The sequence below is a fragment of the Solenopsis invicta genome, chromosome 5 (genome assembly GCF_016802725.1).
Source record: "Solenopsis invicta isolate M01_SB chromosome 5, UNIL_Sinv_3.0, whole genome shotgun sequence".
NCBI lineage: Eukaryota > Metazoa > Arthropoda > Insecta > Hymenoptera > Formicidae > Solenopsis > Solenopsis invicta.
The window spans coordinates 9,962,016-9,982,228 of record NC_052668.1 but is presented as its reverse complement, the minus strand read 5'-3'; the positions used below and the strand labels follow the sequence as shown (position 1 = coordinate 9,982,228).

The 20,213-nt window shown below is 42.7% G+C and overlaps 1 protein-coding gene across 1 annotated transcript in view; it reads left to right on the top strand.

The window, feature by feature from the left end:
• The first annotated feature begins 3,454 nt into the window (after window positions 1–3,454).
• The window catches only part of LOC113004278 (odorant receptor 49b-like), an 82,388-nt gene continuing 65,629 nt past the window's right edge, over window positions 3,455–20,213 (top strand). The window contains exon 1 of the mRNA XM_026137145.2: window positions 3,455–4,144. Coding sequence (XP_025992930.2) covers window positions 4,001–4,144 — 144 coding nt within the window. The 5' untranslated portion in view covers window positions 3,455–4,000. The remainder of the gene's footprint in view (window positions 4,145–20,213) is intronic.

Here is a 20,213-nt window from a genome sequence, read left to right as displayed (position 1 = left end):
TTGAGTTAGCAGAAGATCCGCATTACGAATTGAGAAACGGACTAATCTATAAAAAGCACGGCGGTAAAGCTTTATTTGTAATAGCAGATTCAATGAAGAAACACATATTGTTCTGATACCATAATGAGATGGGTCACATAAGGAGTGGAAAGACGATTGAGTGTATTCGACGCTCATATTGGTTCCCTAAGATCCGGGAAAAGTGTAAAGAGCATGTACAAAATTGCTTAAAATGCATTTCTTTTTCACCAACGTCACGCAAGAAAGCAGGATATTTACATCCAATCTCTAAAGGAAACCGCCCTTTTGAAACCTTACACATTGACTATTTCGGACCGGTTGATAAGCATACCTCCTCAAAGAAATACGTTTTCCTCGTGGACAATGTGTTCTCTAAGTTCGTTTGATTGTTTGCTACAAAAACTACCAATTTGAAAGAGGCTATAGTTTGTTTGGTGCAATATTTTCAAAATTATGACAAACCGGCAACCATCATCTCCAACAGAGGCACAGCGTTCACGTCGCAGGACTTCAAGACGTTTTTGAAGAAGTGTAACGTTTATCATATCAAAATTGCTGTCAGATCTCCACAGGCAAACGGCCAGGCCGAACGGATAAATAGAGTTTTCGCCTCTTGTTTAGCAAAACTAACGGATAAGGAGTCCGGCCAACATTGGTACAAAGTGCTATCCAAAATCGAGCATACCATTAACAACACCGTGAACCGATCGACCGGAAAAAGTCCCAGTCAAGTGATTTTTGGAACTGATCAACGTGGTCGCCATAACAATTAAATTCGAGATTTCCTCAGCAACGCTCTCGATAGTTTTCGAGACTTGGAAGCTACCCGGAAACAGGTCAAACAGCAAATCCAAAAATCTCAACAACAGCAGAAATTAATCTACGATGTCAAACGTAAAGCGCCTAGACGACATAAATGCGGTAATCTAGTAATGATCTAGTAAGTTCTTTCGATCAATGAGGTATTGTGAGCGCACCTTTAGTCTCCGTTCGTGTGGTATCCCAAAATAACTCCGTTGCGTATCAGCTATTGTTTTGGCACCTGCGAGCCGTTCTCTCTTTTCCGTTCACTCTGTCTTTTCTATTTGATTTTTCACTCTAATTATTTTGTTAAGCGATCTTATTCGCGATCTCAACGACTTGCTTAGTTGGTAACATTATTTTGATATCAATCATTTATTTTGTAGCGACTTTGTCTCAACTCTACTTTATTTTGCAATAAACCAATTTGTATTTTCTTCAACTACATCACTGGGTTTGATCAATTCGAACACCTCACCAACCAACGAGCCTTAACCGGACCGATCCCAAAATTCTCGCACCGCACCGTTCACACCGGGGGAAATCGCGTACCGTTACAACATGACTATCAACTTATGGTAAAAATCTTGACCAGATTGGTGCGGGGGCAACATACACATAGGCCGCGTTCCAAATTACGCATAAAGCACATAGAGTGCAATACTGATGCGCAACGCTTTGAAACCGTTCCGTTTTTTCAATGCGCGCATAAAGCGCATGGAACGCTTGAGAATTTCAGAACGGTTTTCTGTGCGTTGAATAAACTTCCTATAAAAACACAACATTATTTAATATCAAATAATGTTCCTGAAATATTATTTAATACTAATAAATAGTGGTTTTATGTCGCTCCTGATAATATTATATAAATATTGTAAAAATATATTATATCAAAAGTAAATAATGTTATTTATTTCAATATTTTAAATTATCGAAAATATTATGCTGCTTTTAAATGTAATAATTGTAAATTTTATGAATATTTTATGCATAATAATTTACATTAATTTTTGAAAATAGTATCCGTAGAATATTTTTATAATATTCCATGGATATTGAAATAATATGCTATAAAATCATTTTAATTTATAATAACATTTGTATAATATTTATATAATTCTAGGAATATTGTAGCGCTTATGGGACTGAAATATGAATCTTATATAAATTTACAAAATTTGTATAAAATTTGAATAAAAGTCTTATTTAAAACATATTAATCTTTTTTTGCGGCTTTCCTCAAAATTAGTAACTACTTCGTTTTTCTCTTCGATAAAAATAGTAAATTTAAATAATTTTTGATCCATTATTATATATCCAAGCTTGTCGATTCTCTCGTCAATTTTGTGTTTGATATACAATTGGTGCAGTCTAAGCGCGTTCCAAATTATGCAAGAAACGCATAGAACGCATGAAAATTGCCTCAACTCGAAGGAGAAGCAGTCTATTCGCTAGAAGGAGTGCTAAGAATTCAGTATGGTTAGTACACTCTAGGGAATTCACAGCGCTCTCGAAGCGCTTTCAAAGCGAGCAAAAACTAATTCGGAACGACTTTCTATGCACTCTACGCGCTTCAAGCGTAATTCGGAACTCACCCATACTTAGCCTGCTATGGCCTTTTAATAAAATGTTTCTGCAATGTTAGAGGAGCTTATCAAGTAAATATCTGTAAAACTGAATGATATCGAGTAATTTCTTTGAATGGGCCTTAGAGTAATAAGTAATTAAATATAGGTCTCTCGTGTATGTATCGTCATATTATTAGTAAGGCACAAGGTAACATGGGTCAGCGTTTACGATTTCTTAGAACGTTGCGCGTCAATTCGAAATTAACCAAAGTATAAATTTTTTTCGTTTTTTTATTTTTCTTTTATTATGAAATTTATTTATTATCTGAGAAAGAATAGTTATATTATTAATAACAATTTAATGGATAATAATTATCGTAGAAACATTTAAAATATAAAACCTCATAACAATGAACGCAAGCAAGAAATAAATAAAATATTATTGCACTTACACTTTCTGTACGTAGGTATATTGCGCATGTTTGTATACGCATGTTTTGCATCATAATTGATACAGGAGAAAATAATATTTTTAAATATAAATCAAATGTCTTCTTGTTGCTTTGTGTTTATTTAAAATTAAGAACTTTGTACTCCTATATCATAACTATAAAGACTTTATTTACGTAAATAATTCACGTAATTTATTTGCAAAATATGCTACAATAAATTACAATAAACTTTAATTTTATTATATACTTAGTTCTATATCTTCCTTCTTAATTAATTCAAAGATTTAAAATATATATTGCTGTACCTATTTCTAACAATTTTTATTTATTTACTAAATTTTAAAAATTTATATTATTTCTTTTATAAAATTTCTTTAATTATTTCTTCAACTTTATATATATATATATATATATATATATATATATATATATATATTATTATATTCTAAAACATCTTTAGTTTTAAATAGAAAATATAGTACAATACTAGAATATAAGAAAATACGCAGAGCAAAATTTATTTTGTGAAAAGGAATATATACCTTACAGGCTTAATCTGATAGTACGTACTTACTCAGGACATGATCAGTTCAGTTAGGATAAAAAATGCACATGCTCGCACATGATGTCTTGCATCTATAGACATGGTCGGTCTCGCAAAAAACTTATGCTGTCTGACATTTACATATTTGTTTTAGTATTAAAATTGTCACTATTGTGTTTCCTGATAATATTTTTTATTTGGAAGAATCTCAAAAGTATCTTACGACTGCACTCATTGAAAGTAGGAACAGGAATGAGCCACCGATAAGTTAATGCGCATGCGTAACTTTTATTTCAAGACTTCTTGATACTTCATGAGAAAGAAACATCTGTCAAATTTCTTTCGACGTTGGATCGATTATTTAATCGGCAACCGCAAAGTGACGCTATAGTGTTAAATTGCTGGTGTTTCAATTGCACGAAGGTATTTTGTATCTTACGATCTCGCGATTAGACTAAATTGTTAAAGTTGAATTACAGCACTTAATATTTTTTTCACCAAAAGATAAATGTAGGAAATATACATTTATATTTAATAGTTAACCAAATAGTGGGAGATAAGCGGGCCTTCGTTTCTTCAATTTCCATTATACGCATTTCAGTATTAATAGGAAAATGGTCAACAACGTGGATAGATATTTTAGTCTTAACCGTATTCTTCTGCTAACAGTTGGTTTATGGCCTTACCAAAAATCAATATTTGCCCGGCTTCATTTATTTTGTTTCTTTAGTACTGTTACAAGCTTTATTATATTGCAGGTACGTCAATCTTTTGACTATATTTATTATTCAGAATGTAAAGAATTATGAAGAATATGAAAAATGGAAGAATTATTTTAACCACTGTGGACATCATTGTTTTTCACTGCTTACTTGGACTTACTAGTGATTATTAACATTCTCACGTGTTTTTGAAAGTGTTTTTAAGTTCTAAAAAAATTTGAAAAAATTCTAGTATACTTTTCCAACATTCCATAATACGATTTTATAATTGTTTGACACAAAATGTTTTTCATATAATTTTTTTTTATATGAAACCGAATTTAAGGCAGAATCAGCAAAATTTGTTAAACTAAAAAATTTACAACTTTTTTATACGTGCATAAAAAGTATTTTAGCTTTAAGTCGAAGATACTTACAAGAAAACATAATATGATAGAGTTTACTTTAAAAAAGTATAATTATTTGATTACATAAAAAATCAATAATTTTGATTTATAAAAAAATTAAGGAAAGATAATATAAAATAAAAAATAAAAAAATTCCTTTTTGTCAAAAAATTAGTATTTTATTAAATTTATAAAATTACTCATTCAAAAGACTTATCATATTTTATTGTATTTCTTAATATAATGTCTACGGGGAAAATCACTATAAAAAAAATCGCTCCATACTATCTATTTCAGGACAGGTGGTGTCGAAACTTTATCATTTTTTTAACAATTATTTTTTTAAAAAGTTCTAAAAGTTTATTGCCAAGAAACGATTTTAAGAGGTAAAATCAGCCCTCATGTGTAAAGCGATTTTTAGCTTTTTTCACTATATCGTCATCGAAAACCATTCAAAATAAAAAAAAATAAGTTTTATACAAAAGTTTTACAATAAAGTTAGCTCTATTCATTCAGTCAATAATATTTTTTTAGACTAATTATTTAAACAATTTTTGTTAATTTTAAGAAATTATTTTTAAAAATGTTATTAACAGGAATGAATAGAGGTAATTTTATTATAAAACTTTTCTATAAAACGTTTTTTAATATTTTGAATAGTTTTGATATCTTGAATATTTTGATATCTTGAATATTTTTCGAGATATAGGAAAAGCTGAAAACCGTTATACACATAAGAGTTCACCCCTTCAAACCGTTTTTTAGCAACAACTGATATTTTCTAAAATCATTTAATTATGTTACCTAAATGTACATAAAGTTTCATTAAAGTCGAGATGTGACACTTCGCGAGGTTCCCTTGTAAAAATGTATGACACTAACAACGCTGTATAATACGAATTTCGTTAAATCTTTTTGAAAGTTAGTGCCTATGGGTTCTTAGAGTTGCTGATAACGAATCTGATGTCAGCTTTTAAAATTCTCGATTTAAAAAATTAAAATGTAATATGCATATAATATAGCAAAACACAAATATTAAAACAATCATTCTATGGAAACTATTGTGGTTTTCCTGGTTTGCTTAAGAATTTTCTATCAGATTTTGAAAAGCATTCAACAATAATTTTTGAGTGGAAGAAGCATTCTTGTGATTAGTTTTTCATAAAAAAATATTAAATTTAAATTGATATGTTACATGACATACATGGTGCGTTCCCTAAGTAATGCGACCAAATTCATAAAAAATAGTTTGACCTTGAATGGCGTCGCCAAAGTCAGATTGATAATATTAATAAATAGATCTTTTGAAACCCTACAACTTTTATCTGAAATACTTTTTTCTAAAATGCTTAGTTTTCGAGATATTTTGCTGTTCTGGTATTTTTCCCTCACCCTGTATGTGTGAATGTATGTGTTAAAACATTACGCTGAAAATTTAATCGACTGTCCCATGGAGCATATTTACGTCAGCGTAATGATCAATAAGCCAATTACAAGATCCCTTCAATATCCATTTCAAAAATGAGTATTGTAAATTAACATTTTATTGGCTTATTAATCTTTACGCCGCGTAAATACGCTCCATGGGACAATCGATGTTTGTGCTGGCGTAACGAAAACGAGCGTAAAATCTGTGATTCGCTTAGTTCCTTTACGCCATACGCTGATATGCCGTATGCCGATTTCATGGGACTACACCATTAAATTCGGCAAATTGAAAGTACTCGACAAAAACAAAAAAAACTCTGTGCCAACAATGTTGCAAAGTATCAGGAAATTTATCAAGATTTGATGTATTGATAGAAAAACAGGGTTTTAGTTCAAATTTACTAAAAATTTAAAATTTGAAATTTTTATAATATTTAAGAAGAATTATCAGAAGATTTTATAATTTTTTAATATTTAGAGTGTCTAAGAAAGGAGATTTTCTGACAGAGGTTAAAGTTTGTCGGAACGAGTAAATTAACTGAAGTAATTCTATGGCTTTAATCGGCAAGCTTTGGCTAGTTTTTTACATTATAAAGCCATATAGAATACAAAATTCTTGCTCACAAAAGCTGCTTTTACGAATCTGCTCATTTGAATAAAAGAGAAGTAAAATAAGTGAACTAACCTAATCTAAAAGTGAACAATCTTTTAAAGGAGAAACGTGACTTCCTTCGTACAGCGAAAAAAACCATGAGGTCTTAGTAATAAATAAACATTACTCAAATATGTCACAAGAAGAAAATATTGAGTGAATTGTTCTTCTTGATCGTGATTGATGTGTGGTGGTCGCGGAATCAGGCTTTAGCAATCCAGGCACTGAAGAACGCATTGCACCGTCACTTTCCAAGTCATTGATCTCCTTGAAAGCTGGAATTCAGTAGTCGGACAATTAGTTCGATGAATGTCCATGTCTGCTTTTTTTCCGATCTGCTTTACACTACAAGTATTTCCTATGACGGGAAATATGCCCAAAAAACCGCCTGAAGGGCTCAGAGGAAAATTTCTGCGCCGGTTTCACCTTATTTAGGACAAAGACATAGATGCGTTGGACCATCCACGGGATCCACAACATTCGCCACCATACTCACATTTCAAAAGCGTTGATACGTCGATGATTAAATTGAATAACCCATGTCTTTGACGCATTAAAAAAAGACTGGGGAAAACCAATGTATTTACGAGTTGGATCTTGGTAGTTGAGGTGATGTTTCAATCCTTCCAGAGTTTAGTAAGTTTGTTCATGACGGAACGGGCAATTTCAATACGTCGTCTGATTTTGTACTCGCGGGAGTCGGTATAATAAAGCATGAGATCAAAATAAACGAACTTATCCACGACTTCAAAGCAGCCGATGTGCGTCGGTCGTTGTCCGTTTTCAATATCCCGATCTATGTATAATTATGATTTTTATTTCTTGCGAATTGGTGCTGAGTCCATAGTCCCGGCTCACATACTAGAGTCAATGAAGGAAGGGAAGAAACTCCTCAGCAGTATTGGAAATCAGGAGTGTGCCGTCGGCGAAGCAAAAATTAAAAAAATACTGACCACCGATTTTGATTCCACCACTTCAATCGTCGATTGTGTGCCGCATAACTATCTCACTGTATACATTGTACAGCAAAAGCGAGAGAATACAGCTCTTTTTTGATGTAGAAAAATCCTCATAGATACCTTCCTCTCTTGGGGAAGGGTTATATCAAACTCTTACCGATTAAAACCCGAAATCGTCCCACCTATGGGGACCAGGGGGGCGCCCCGGGAACGCAAGCATTTCATTCAACGAGTGCTCTCCATTTTTATCGGTCCCCCTCTCCCCGTTTGAGAGAAAGGGGGGAGAGGACCTTTCTTCCGATTCTCGAGGCCACTGCGAGACCATCACGCAACAGCCTCCCTACTCAAGAGTCATGTGCAATGGGTGTCATCCGCACCCACGCCGTGTATCCCCGAAAGGCAGGGGAGGAAAATCAGAGGAATCTAGCATACGCCCTCCTCCTCCCTCTTCGACAGAAAGGGACTCTTACGTTCACTTTTTTTTCTCTCTCCGTGGCCTCTTTCCGCGAGATCACACTCTCGCAAGAGACCGCCGCGTTCCATCGCTCTTCCCGGGAGAGCATACTCTCCAGGGAAAGATCCCCATCTCCGAACCTTAAGGCCTCCTAAAAAACCCGGCGGTTTTTGTCCCAAATCGGACATTCACACAATGAGTGATTCGTCGAGTCCCTCGGGATCCCACAATGGTAGCACATCTTGGTGATTTATCTCTTTATTCTGTGCAAATACACCGAAACACCCGTGTTCAGTGAGCATCAGCACCAACTTAAACGTGAGGGGACCAAATCGCCACAGCTTCGTCTATTCCTTTAGAATGGATGGCCCGTTCTTTCTGAAGACAGACAGAGCATAGAGCCGCCACACTTCCCTTACTCTTTGTGTCCAGGGCTCCGCTGAATGGTCGGTATCACTGCGACCCGCCACAGCAATCCTGAAACGGTGCAACTTTTCCTGAAAAATTTGCAGTTTGCCCGGTTGTCACAGTCCATGCACATTCCAAGCATCAAAACAAATTTTCCGACATTGTTTTCTGGTTGCACGATTTCTGTGAGAGGCTCAACTGTCCACTACCTCATGGCCAGTTGCATATTTCACACGATCTACCATGGTTGTAGAACAGCGCCGGGTGGTAGCCTATTTGGATGGCAAAATCAAATTCCTTATAGACATTTTTCATTGGTTCTGCAGCTTCCGACAGATGACAAAAATCCTTCAATCAAATGGTTTGCCATTGTCTATCTGATTCTATCTGCCGTTGATTGCTCGAAGTAATTCTTTCTGTTTCGGGAGCAATTTCTCGCCCCTAAGATAAAAGATTGTCTTAACTAGCTAGGCTGATTTGGTTATTTATCCTGACAACCCTTGCCTCCCCCTCCCTACGTTAGCCGCTTTTCAGCGTTACCCGCTCTCTACATCGCAAAGGTGCGGATAGGGATTTTCCTTTCATTGAGCCCAAGATCAAATAGCATTGCAATGCACTCTCCGGTACTTTAGAAGGCAGCCATAATCCGGAGTAGACTATAGCTACTAATAATAAGAGAAAAGGTACGTCTTTTTGTGAGGATATATCATATAAGAAAATCTTGACTAACAAGAAATCAGAATTTTGCCAAAAAGAACTAAGCGGACTTAAGAAAATTTAAAGAAGTCATACTCCCATTTATCAAATATTTTTAAGAAAACAATAAAGGATCTTTCACCGTATAGGTTCAACCTAAAGCTACTAAAAATAATAAAAAATCTCAGTTATCTCAAGTAAATCCGTTTGAAGTTAGAAATTTGGCTAGACGGTGAGAGCGCGCGGCGAGGGAAAGGACAGCTTTGCATCGCTGCGGCGCCGTCTAGCCTACTGTCTGGTCGCGGTGGGCGGTCCTACGGCTCAGGCGAGCGACCGCTTGTCTCTGCGCGCGCTCTTATTCGGTTGACTATAATATTTTATTACTCGAAAATTATTGCAAGTATCGCAAAATGATATTAGACTTTTTGGTTTGTCTCGATTTCTTCTACCTCATGTCACGAGTTTCATAGTACGGTCTGGGACACTCTGTGTATATATATATATATATATAGGGTGTCCCAGACCAATGTATAAAGATTATCACGATGAGGTAGAAGGGATCGAGATAAATGAAAAAGTTTAATAGCATTTTGCGATATTTGCAATAATTTTTGAGTAATAAAACATTAAGATCAGCCAAATAAGAGCGCGCGGAGAGGCAAGCGGTCGCTCGTCACAGCCGTAGGACCGCCCACTGCGACCCGCTTGTAGGCGACGGTAAGTGGCGTGCGGCGAGGGAAAGGATAGCTTGGCACCGCACCGCGTCGAACCGGGCGGTCTTGCGGCTCAGGCAACCAATCGTTTGCCTCTCCGCGCGCTCTTATTCGGCTGACTTTAATATTTTATTACACGAAAATTATTGCAAATATCACAAATTGCTATTAGACTTTCTGTTTTATCTCGATCCCTTCAACCTCATCGTAGTAATCTTTATACATTGGTCTGGGACACCCTGTATATATATATATACAGGGTGTTAGGTAACTACCGCCCCTGATTTTGTGGATTGATAGATCAAGTAAAACTGAACAGAAAAGTCTTTTACCATTTTTTAATATTTGCCATAGTTAACAAAATAAAAATTAATAAAGTCTGCGAATAAGCGCGTATCACCGCGCGCAAGGACCGTCCACCGGTCGCCGAGACGTAGGCAGCCGTGGCAGCCTTCTCCCTCCTTGCCGCGCCGCTCGCAGGCCGCAGCTACTGCTGCTTTTCCCTCCTTACCGCACCGCGCCGCGCCTACAGCCACGGCTGCCTACGTCTCGGTGACCAGCGGGCGGTCACCGTCCTTGCGCGCGGTGATAAGTGCTTATTCGCAGACTTTATTAATTTTTATTTCGTTAACTATAGCAAATATTTAAAAATGGTAAAAAACTTTTCTGCTTAGTTTTATTTGATCTATCAATCCACGAAACCAAGGGCGGTAGTTACCTGACACCTTGTATATATATATATACAGGGTGTTTCAGACCACCCGTACACCCCTTTTCTCTTCGCAGGATTAGGACCAATCAAAAATATGTTCAGACGAAAGTTGTAGGGTTTCAAAAGATCTATTCAATGATCTTATCAGTTTGACCTTGGATGGCGTCGCCAAGGTCAGATCGAAATCACATTAAGTTTTTTAAATGGAACATCCTATTTTTGATTCCAGAATCTAATAGCTGGTGTCAAGACCTTTCCAAAACACTATAAGAATGTTTATTTTCGTTGACTACTTTCCGAGTTGTGCGGCTTGAAAGTTACACTACCGCCAGCATCAGCATTACTCAAGATGTACCATGTGGTGGTTACTTAGTCGGATTTAATCTTGTGTGTGGGTGTGTGCATACGTGCATGCGTATGTGTATGGGGGAGGAAAAGGGGAGTCAAAGTTTTATGTACTCTGCTTTTGTTTATTAACTGGATTGATTATGTTTGATGATCAATCATGTCCAGATTGACTGTATGCATTTTCCCGTGCTTAGCATTATCCAGAATGAACGACGTGGACGTGACGAGAATTTCATCCCATTGGGGTGCTTGATTCACGTGAGTCCCCTTGCCTCTCACGTTTGGGGTGCTTGATTCACGTGAGTCCCCTTGCCTCTCACGTTTGGGGTGCTTGATTCACGTGAGTCCCCTTGCCTCTCACGTTCGGGAATGAATGAGTATATGTTTTGTTAAGCGACTAAATGTTCAAAGTGAGCACCATTCTCTGCGATGCAAGCATCAACTCTATTTTGAAAATCATTGGTTGCTCGAAGAATTTTCTCGGCACGTAAGGATCGAATTGCTTCACTTATTCTACGAATCATATTATCCCTCGTAGTCGGACGTTCATGATAGACCAAGTTTTTTATCCTTCCCCAGAAATAATAATCAAGGACGGTGAGATCTGGTGATCGGGGTGGATAATTGATTGGACCGTATTTGCCTATCCACTTGTCGGGGAACATAGTATTTAATGCCGCACGAGCAACTCTCGATGTATGAGACGAACATGCATCTTGTTGGAACCACATGTTCAGGCGCAATTGCAGAGGAATATTTTCTAGTAAGACAGGAAGATCTGTCATTATCAAGGCGGAATATCTATCACCGTTTAGATTTTCGTCAAAGAAAACAGGACCTATGATTTGACTTCCAATAATTCCACACCAAACATTGACTTTCCAAATGGTTTAATGATCTACTTCTCTCAACCAGTGAGGATTATTTTGTGCCCAATAACGAGAGTTCCAAGTATTAACAGATCCATCACTTTTAAGTGTACATTCGTCAGAAAATAAAATTTTCAAGTGGAAATCAAGTGGTTGCTGTCTTATAAAGTTGCAAAATACAAGTCTCTGTCTAATATCGTTATAATTCAACGCTTGATGAACAGACATTCTGTAAGGGTGAAATTTGTTATTTTTTAGAATGCGCCAAACACTGATTTTACTAACACCAGAATCTTGTTCTCGTCGTCTTAAAGAATCATAAGGGTTCAATTCTGTCGATGCAAGAATTTCCACTGTTCTTTCATCCATAATCGGACGACGAATTTGTGTACCTTTGTTATGTTGAGGCTGAACGACACTTTTAATTTTGATTCGTTTAGCCAAACGTGAAAAAACATTTCGCGAGTGAGGAGTCCGATCAGGATAACGTTCCCGCCACAATCTTTCCGCTGCAATGAATGTACCTCGACACTCACCTAAAATTAGCAGCATATCATATGCTTCTTCATTGGAATAGGACATGGCTAAATAAACCTAGACTAATAAAGAGGGTCGGATTTTTGTTGCGCGATTGATACTGATATGACGGTTATTGAAGACGTAGGTGACAAGTTTGAGAGAGTTATTGTCACTCGTGTTGAGTTGAGTCACAATAGCGTTGTGGTGAATACATCTCTACTACATCCTATGCAAATAACAATATGTATAAAATCACGAGTTAGACATCGTTACGCAGAAAGCCGCGCTCGTTATTGCTCGTGTGCTACCGTTAAAGTAATAATGTAATTACATAATATTATGACATACATATGTATGTGACTATCTACGGTCGCGACAGCTAACTTTCACGATTTTTCATGATCTGTTTTTGTTGGCCCGGCTCGCGTGTTTACTTTCTTTGTGTCGGCTGCACGGCTTTCTGCGTAACGCGTGATTTTATATTGTTATTTACATGGTGTTAGCGGTAGTGTAACTTTCAAGCCGCACAACTCGGAAAGTAGTCAACGAAAATAAACTTTCTTGTAGTGTTTTGGAAAGGTCTTGACACCAGCTATTAGATTCTGGAGTCAAAAATAGGGTGTTTCATTTAAAAAACTTAATGTGATTTCGATCTGACCTTGGCGACGCCATCCAAGGTCAAACTGATAAGATCATTGAATAGATCTTTTGAAACCCTACAACTTTCGTCTGAACATATTTTTGATTGGTCCTAATCCTGCGAAGAGAAAAGGGGTGTACGGGTGGTCTAAAACACCCTGTATATATATATATATATATATATATATATATATATATATATATATATTGTGACGTGGCAGTTTTATCTGCCTCGCCACTTCGTCCTCCGCCAAAGCGTAGCGCGAGGAGGCGCGAACGACCGGGCCAGGCACTCAACGAGAGAGCGAAACCTCCGGCGGGACTGCGTTGCGTGTTATTTTATTTATTCATTCGCGGCTTATTACATGTAACCGCGGGCACCTCGACAAACGCCGCCGAAGGACCAGCAGCGGCGAGGGAGACGGACCGCGACAGGAAAGGGAGAGGGCGATCGTCCAGGGACGGCGCACAGGAGAACGCCGACGGAGAGGAGGACGAGACCAGACGTGGCGACAGATAAGCGCCACGCAAAGGAGGCTCGCGAGTGTCACAGCTGATGGACAGGCTGGGGCGGACGAACGGCCAGGACGAGGGCCGTCGAATGCCGACTGTCCATCGAGGAGGGTAGCGGCGAGGAGTCGCCACTGGAAAAATTCTGCTGCTGTTGTCGTCCGCGAGGACGACGAGAACGACAAGGATGTTGGACGCCAACGGGGACCGCACGACACCTGCGGAGACCCGACACTGCGCTGCCGTGACGTCACGGTTAGATAAGGGCGGCCGCTGATAGGCCGCGCCGCTAGGCGCAAGGATATCGCGCACCCTGTGGGAGGGGTAGCGCTCATCGATCGCGCATCGAGCGCGATCCTCTCGGCTTTTGCGTGCGACCCGGCGATCCCTGCGGTGCGAAGCCTGAGCGAGCGTGCAAGATATCGGCTGGAGATATTGGGAGCGGCTATCGTCCAGCGTGCCAGGCCCGGACAAGCCCTGCGGATCGAGAAGCGGAGGAAGAACCGTGCTGAAGTCGAGGTGACCCGTCTAACCGCTGTGTGAAGCCACGAGCTGTCGGTGTCGACCGGCTCGCGTTCTGAGGTGGAGCCATTAGGTTAGTGTGCGAGTGCTTCCGCCGCGTGGCGATTGAACGCACCTTGCTTCTTAGTGTTTGGCTGGCTCTCCACCTCAAGCCCGAGACCTCGTCGAGGCACCCAGCGCGTTTCGGCTGCCGCGTGTGTTTGAGCCGTCCCGCCGTAGAAGCTCGCGAACGACCGGCTTCTCGGGAAGCCGCAAAGCCCTCGCCCACGTGCGTGAGTCGTGTTACGGCCGTGATCATACGGCCGTCCGAGATATCGGTGACTTGGTGTATCGCGCGTGGTCTATTAATTTTGTAATGCGGTTCCGGCGACTGCGTTTTCGTCGGCGCGAATCTTTTACTGTACGCACTTCCGTCTCAGAATTGCGTTGCTCGCCTTAGCGGAGGCTCTGCATTCGTGTTCTTGCCGCGCCGGTCAGAGCGCGCGTGATTGGCTGCCGCGCTTCGCGCGGGACCAGTCGTCGTGATCGGCGCGTGTAGCGTAATTACGGTCTGAGTTAAAATAATTCCCGCGTCTGGATTATTAATTCCTTTGGTCAACGCCTTATCGCTGTGTCTTTCTTTTGTACGTTAACCGCTTTTCTTTTTTTTCTCTTATTTTATTGTATGCTGTTTCTATTATCTGCAATATATGTGATCTCTGTTACATCGACCTGACGTTATTTAGTTTCTCGCCTACCCGTCGTCTCCCGTAAGAGAGCCGCTTCGTCCCTGTCTCCGCTACCCCGCCCCTCTACCGGTTAGAGGAGCTAGCTGGCCGCGTGCGAGCGACGATTTCGCGTTTCGGCATGACACGTTCTCGCGTGTTGTTAAGCCGTGTTTAAAGTGGAAGAGTGAACCCGGAGACGCGACCGGTATTATCGCGTCTGGCGCCCAATCTCGCGATTTGGTGCGAGCGTTTGGTGTTGTTCGGTTCGCTCGTTGCTCCCGCGCATGTTTCGCGAGTTATCCCGTTGTTTGATTGCGTACTTCGCCGTTGCTCTCCGGCGTCAGGAAAAGTACGTGACAAAATTTGGCGCCCAACGTGGGGCGCGCCAGTAAGAATTTCTCTTTTACGGTCTTTGCGAGACACGGGCGTAGCAATTGAGAATTTCTTTTTTTTACATGGATTAGCTGCGGAGACACGGGCCGGCGAGGAATTCTGCATTGAGTGTGAGGTAATTTTTTTTTTGTTGTTGTTTTTCCCTGAGCAGGTGTTGTGTGCGTCCTGTGTGAGTTTTTGCATTTTCCTGTTCTCGCTGGAATTTTGATAACTCACTGCAAGCCATTTTCCGCTTTCAATTATTTGACACGGCTAACCTTTAACAAATAGTATCAAAATTTCTCGAGACCATATTAACCTTCCTTTATTGCTAATAGTATTATGCGTTTGGTATCGTCTTGATTTTCGCGTGTGAACATTATTTTCCCGATTGTGAGTCATAGTCGTGTGAGCTTCGGATTGAATTTATTATTTAGGATTCTGTGACTTGGTATCGGCAAACAGTGCCGCGAACATTTCGTCGTGTTTGATCATTGAATATTAGCGAATGTTATTTCGCGACGGTGGAATTTGCTGCTCAGTGCCGATTATAGTGCTTGGCGTAGAAGTAAACACGCCGAAGAATTTAGTGGGAGGCTGTATTGTCGAAGTGTCGTGCCGTGTTTGCGCGTTCGAGTGTCGCAAATATTTTGGAATTTTAGAATACGCTTTGAGTGACCGTTTATTTTCGCTTTGGCTATCGTTATCGTTTTCGTGAGATATCGCCGTACAATTGCGCGCGTGGAAATCCGTCGATTGCGAGGGGGGACCACATCGCTTGAAAATGAGTTCGACTAAGTACGACGACGAGTGGATTTTTACCGCCACCCTCGAACAATTAATTGCCGCGCTTGAGGAGCAGGGGCTCTCAATCGAGGGTCCTCAATCCGCGCTCGCGTTAAGATTATTGCGCCAAATGCGGACTACGCGCGTCGGCGAATCGTTCGTCGGCGCGGATGTCGCACAAGGGCTACCGGATTTCGGACACTTAAATCTCCCCGGGGGGGAGGTACCGCGACCGGACAGTCCCTTCGAGGCCGCGATGAGGCCGGTGGCGAGCGTGCACGCATCCGGGGGAGGCGGGGGACGTCGACCACCGGGATCGAATGACGCGGCCGCCGCTTACAACATCATGCGGCGTTGGAATTTAAGGTTTTCCGGCGCGCGGGGGAGGACGCGGAAACCTTTTTATTACGGATTGAGGAAGGCCGCGAGTTGATACCGGTCGACGATGCGGACATATTGCGATGCCTACCGTTCTTCCTATCGGGTGTCGCGCTTCATTGGTTCCGTGCTAAGCGCGCGAAATTGACGACGTGGGGTACGTTCAAGGCGGCGTGGCGTGCGCGATTCGGGGATCCCGACTTCCAGTTCGCCTTGCGGGACGAAATAATGCGACGCACTCAGGGCGAGCGCGAAACGGTCGTGGACTATCTGACGTGTCTGAATGCGCTTTTTGACCGTCTCTCACCCCCCTGGAGTGAGGTGGAGAAGATCGGTTACGCACACCGCCACATGTTGCCGCGCTTGCAGACCATGGTGCCGCGCGATTCGGTCACCGATTTAGATTCACTCGAGTTATTGGCGGCGCGAGCAGAAAGTTGTTGTCGGGCAGCCTTAAGTTATCGAGCACCTCCGCCGCCGGAGCGATCATTATTTCCCGATTCAGCTTATCGTCCTTCAAAAGAGGGGGGACGCGGAGGAAAATTGAATGATACTCTTGCGGCATTAGAGATATCGGGCCTGGATGAAAGTGAGGGAGCGTCGCGCGCGGGTAGGGGGAGGAAAGCCAAGGCTCGCAGTGACGCTGCGACCACCGCGTCCGCGTCGACCACCGCCGTGGCGGGTCCTCCGACCGCCACCCCATCTACAAGTGGGCACCGTAGCAATCCCGGCAAATGCTGGAATTGCAATCAGACGGGCCACTTTGCGCGTGACTGCAAATCCGCTCCGCGCACTCATTGCTATCGGTGCGGCAAGGCGGGAGTGACGTTGCGTACGTGCCCAGATTGTGCGGGAAACGCCTAAGCGAGTCGGAGAAGGGGGAAAACGCGACTCCTGGCAATGCATCCCCCAATAATGTAGTGATACCGGTATGCGCAGATTTCGTTTGTAATTCGTTCGGGGCGAGGGAATCATGCCTCTCCTTTATTCGTGTTAAGATATCGGGTAATGAGATTCGCGCTCTGTTGGATTCCGGGTCGAGTCGTACGTTTTTAAGTCCGGCCGCTATTGAATTAGTGCAATCGTTGGGATATCGGTTTCGTCGGGCTAGGGAACCGCCGCGTGACGACTGCGACCAGCCAGACGACGCGAGTGAGGGGGGAGGTCGAGGTACCTCTCGAAATTGAAAACCGCACGCATACCTTGAGCATGTACGCGTTGCGAACGTTAGCGTTACCGTGTATATTAGGTATGGACTTTTTGACAGCTTTCGATGTTGTGATTCATTTTGCGTGAAGTACCTGGGGATTCACGGATGATATCACGCGACAATATCCCCTGGAAATCGAGACCACGACCTCGCTGTCGGCAGCGCTCACGCAAGGAGGTACTGGGTCCGAGCAGGGGACGGGGGAAGACCCCACCGAGCGGAGGGGCAGCTTACGAGATTCGACGCCTAACGAAGCGGCCGATATCGTGGTGCCCCCACCAAGAGAGGAGGGACGTCTACTGCTCGCAAACGCGCAACGCCGCAGGGCGGATTAAGGGAGCTGTCGGCTGAGGAGAGCGCGCGGTTATCGGAATTTTTAGCGTCGGAGATATCGGACGTTCCGGTGAAACTCGGAGCGACGTCGCTAACGGAACACCGTATAGATGTCGGGGGGCACACGCCTATTAAACAGCATTATTACCCGGTGTCGCCAAGGGTACAGGAAGCGATCTATGGCGAGGTCGATTCAATGCTTGAGTCCGGTATTATCGAACCCTCGAATAGTGCGTGGTCAACACCCATCGTGATGATCAAGAAACCGAACAACACGTATCGCTTTTGCTTAGACTTTCGCCGGTTAAACGAGGTATCGAAAAAAGACGCGTACCCCCTGCCGTACATGAATGCGATTTTGGATAAACTTCGGCCAGCCGGTTACATTTCTACCATCGACCTTAGCCAGGCTTACTTGCAGATCCCGTTAGAGAAAAGTAGTAAAGAGTACACCGCGTTTACGGTGCCGGGCAAAGGACTCTTTCAATTTACGCGGATGCCGTATGGCCTAACGGGAGCGCCCGCAACGTTTCAAAGGCTTCTAGATCGTTTAATAGGTCCGGAGATGGAACCGCATGCATTCGCGTACCTTGATGATATCGTTGTTGTGACACGGACTTTTGGAGAACATCTTACGTGGTTGGGCAAAGTATTTGCGCGTATTAGAGACGCGGGGCTTACGATCAACCCGGAGAAAAGTAAATTCTGTCGATCCCAAGTGAAATATCTTGGGTTTCTCGTGCAAAAGGAGGGGTTGACGGTCGATCCAGAGAAGACCGCCGCTATCGTGCAGTATCCTCCGCCGCGAAACGTTAGACAATTGCGTCGGTTCATCGGAATGGCGTCCTGGTATAGGCGATTTATACCGCAATGCGCGACGCGGATGGAACCCCTTACGAGTCTTCTGAAGAAGAATCGCTCTTGGGTGTGGGGGGAGACTCAAAAGCAAGCTTTTGAGTCAATTAAATTTTGTTTGACCACCCCACCCACGCTATCGTGTCCGGACTTTTATTTACCATTTTTACTGCAAACCGATGCAAGTTCCGTAGGGTTAGGCGCGGTGTTAGCGCAGAAAAATGGGGACGCGGAACATGTAATTGCCTACGCAAGCCGCGCGTTATCGGAAGCGGAAAGAAAATATTCCACCACGGAGTTGGAATGTCTGGCTATCGTGTGGGCTGTCAAAAAGTTTCGTCCCTATCTAGAAGGTTATCGGTTTACAATTATAACGGACCATAGTAGCCTCCGATGGCTACACAATTTAAAAAACCCGACTGGTCGTCTAGCGCGGTGGGCACTCGAACTCCTCGAATATGATTACGTGATAGAGCATAGAAAAGGTGCGATGCACCACGTGCCAGATGCACTTTCAAGATTGTACGAAGGCGAGGAAACAGATTTTTGCGCTGCGGTCGTGACGAATGACGCGTGGTATAACTCGAAGGTCGAGGAGATAGCACGCCACCCACGACGTTACCCGGAGTGGCGAATGCTCAACGGCGAGATGTATTTTAGAAAGTCGCGCTTGATGGCGGAGGTCATGGAGGATCGCGATAGGTGGAAACGCGTGTTGCCGCGAGAGGCGCGCCGTGCAGTGATTAGGGAGAATCACGATCCACCACATGCCGGTCATTTGGGGGTCGAGAAGACCTATCAGCGACAAGATATCACTGGCCGCGCATACTAAGGGATATCGCGAATTACGTTAAACATTGCGGCGTATGTCAGAGAGTAAAGGTGGAGCAAGACGTACCGGCCGGATTGATGGGGCAGCGCGTGATAGAGTCGCCGTGGACGGTGGTTGCCGCGGACATTATGGGACCGTTGCCGACGAGTAAGTCCGGTCACGCATACTTACTCGTAATGCAGGACTTGTTTACGAAGTGGATAGAGTGCTGTCCACTTCGTAAGGCTACCGGTCGGCGGATTAGAGAGGCGATTGAGGAGATGGTGATTTTCCGTTGGGGCGCGCCGCGTGTATTGCTGACGGACAACGGAACGGAGTTCCTGAATAGAGACTTGCGCGCGATGTCGGAGCAGTATGGGATATATCATACGACGGTGCCACCTTATCACCCGCAGGCAAACCCGGTGGAGCGAGTAAATCGCGTCCTAAAGACGATGATCACTGCGTTTGTAGAGCGGGATCACCGCGAGTGGGACGTCCACATTAATGAGTTTCGATTCGCGTACAATTCCGCACACCATACGTCTCTACAAGCTACCCCCCCTTTCTTAATTACGACCGAGAACCGCTACCGGTCGGTTTGCATCGCGAGCAGGACGACGTCGGTGTCGAGATAGAGGAAGCGAACCCCATCGAGTGGCGCGAACACATGGGGAAGATGGGCGCATTACGGGAGTGGGTCGCGGAAAACTTGGAAGCCGCGCAAGAGCGGCAATCTAAGTATTATAATCGGCACAGGCGCGAAGTCACATTTAACGTAGGCGAACAGGTGCTCAAGAGGTACCACGTGTTATCGGCCGGCGCACAACACTTCTCA